The sequence below is a fragment of the Nymphaea colorata genome, chromosome 8, assembly GCF_008831285.2.
Source record: "Nymphaea colorata isolate Beijing-Zhang1983 chromosome 8, ASM883128v2, whole genome shotgun sequence".
Classification (NCBI taxonomy): domain Eukaryota; kingdom Viridiplantae; phylum Streptophyta; class Magnoliopsida; order Nymphaeales; family Nymphaeaceae; genus Nymphaea; species Nymphaea colorata.
The window spans coordinates 3588570-3590194 of NC_045145.1; the positions used below are offsets into that span (position 1 = coordinate 3588570).

The following is a 1625-nucleotide window of genomic DNA, read 5'->3' on the forward strand; positions in this document are numbered from 1 at the left end:
TCAGGGGCGACTTTGGCCGCGGCCATTAATTAAAGCTGTAAAGAACCGTAAACTACTAGTACCTCTATATTGCTTGTCTTCTTTAGAGGACTTCCAGGATAGCCGTCTGGACATATCACCAAGCTGTGAAGGACTTGCTGCGCCTTCCTCTCTTCTTCTGCTAAGCTTAAATCTCGAATCCATTCCTTCACCGGACCTCCTCTGGTTGAAACCATCAGGTTCTTCCACCATTTTTATGGCATAAGCAGATGCCGCCACGGCAGTTTCAAATTGACCATCTCTACTTGGTTCATACCCTAAAGGTACACCTTTTAAGCCAGGTATCTGCCATCCGAACACGTTGATACCTTCTTTTTTCTCTGCAAAATCAGCCAAAACAATAGCTCTATTGTCTATATGGCATTCATCTCATCTCTCTCTCTCTCTCTGTGTGAGAATGAAATGGAAACGGAAACACGAGCTCATTTACACAAGAATATTTTTCTTGTTGACATCATATATAGGAATTAAAGAAAATATATGTTAAACGTATTCGTTGGACCAAGAAGTAGTCTGTCATAGTAATCATCTATGTCATGTAAACTATGCATTTCCAACTGCTACAAATTGGCATGAATTGCGTCAAACTTGCAACTTACAGCTTTAGAATTTGGATACTGTCGCACACTTGCACCTCGTGAACAACCAAAATGAAGAATCAAATTGCAACCCCCGGATTACAAATCAAAAGCGACATACTGCAATTTTTTTTTTTTTGGGGTTTTCTGTTGTCACCAGTATGGGCAGTATTTTGAGCCAAAATAGCTCCTAATGCCATTTGGGCAATCTTGCTATATTTTTGAATCATCAGAATATGCGTGATAAGCTCATGCTATTCCCGATCTTTTGGGAGGAAAAAAAACCTTAGTTGTTCTTTGCATTTTCGTTTCTTTTGTAATTTATAGAACTTCTTTGAAAGTTTATTAATAGTTTTGTAAGAAAATAGTAAGACTGAGAGTTTCACATTGCTTCCGTTATTACCTTTTCATGTTTTGAATCCTTTTCAAGATTTTCTCGGGAAACAAAATTTAGAACCTCGGCTGAAGATGTTCCTGCCTAATTGCCAATAGGAATATTGGTGACTAATTTCATTTTCATCACAACTAAGGAAAATGAATTTGCCTTGTGATAACAATCAGGTCCGAGAAATTGATTTTCCTGTTTAGAGAACCAGGACACAAGTTGCCGAATGTAAGCAGAGAGTTCCCGGTAACAAGACCCTACCACCGTTACGATCATCCAAATTTTCAGCAATACCTCTGAAAGATTGGCCCTTCCGTATGGAGATCTGACGCCCTCTTCTGTTAACAGGTTCCTGACTTTCCTCTCCAATGCCACTAAATGTTACCCTGTAATCAGACATAACCATCTGGCTGTTAGGACTGAAATTGGAGAACTTATTCTGAGTTTCAGATGATGCCACGATATGATCAGCTTTCATGGCACCCAGATGGATTTTTGTGGGCTAGGATTCAAATTACTTTCACAGACTTGGCATGAGCCAAGAATAAAACAATTGCCATCTTCATTGTGCAGGCTTACCGCAGTTGTTGAACCAGGCCTTCCATTGTTTTGCCAGTATGAAC

At 39.6% G+C, this 1625-nt stretch overlaps 1 protein-coding gene across 1 annotated transcript; it reads right to left on the reverse strand.

The window, feature by feature from the left end:
* LOC116258832 (uncharacterized) lies at window positions 1-1625 on the reverse strand. Its single transcript, XM_031636243.2, has 3 exons — window positions 1582-1625; window positions 1297-1388; window positions 1-359 (listed from the first exon to the last, which is right to left on the reverse strand). Exons 1-3 carry the CDS (start codon window positions 1605-1607, stop codon window positions 1-3), a joined length of 477 nt encoding a protein of 158 aa, XP_031492103.1. The 5' UTR covers window positions 1608-1625.

Coding starts and splice junctions, on each gene's coding strand:
- LOC116258832 (XM_031636243.2), bottom strand. CDS start 1,607: ATGGAAGGCCTGGTTCAACAACTGCG. Junction 1,389..1,581: donor GGCCTGGTTCAACAACTGCG/GTAAGCCTGCAC, acceptor GTCTGATTACAG/GGTAACATTTAGTGGCATTG. Junction 360..1,296: donor GAAGGGCCAATCTTTCAGAG/GTATTGCTGAAA, acceptor CTGATTTTGCAG/AGAAAAAAGAAGGTATCAAC.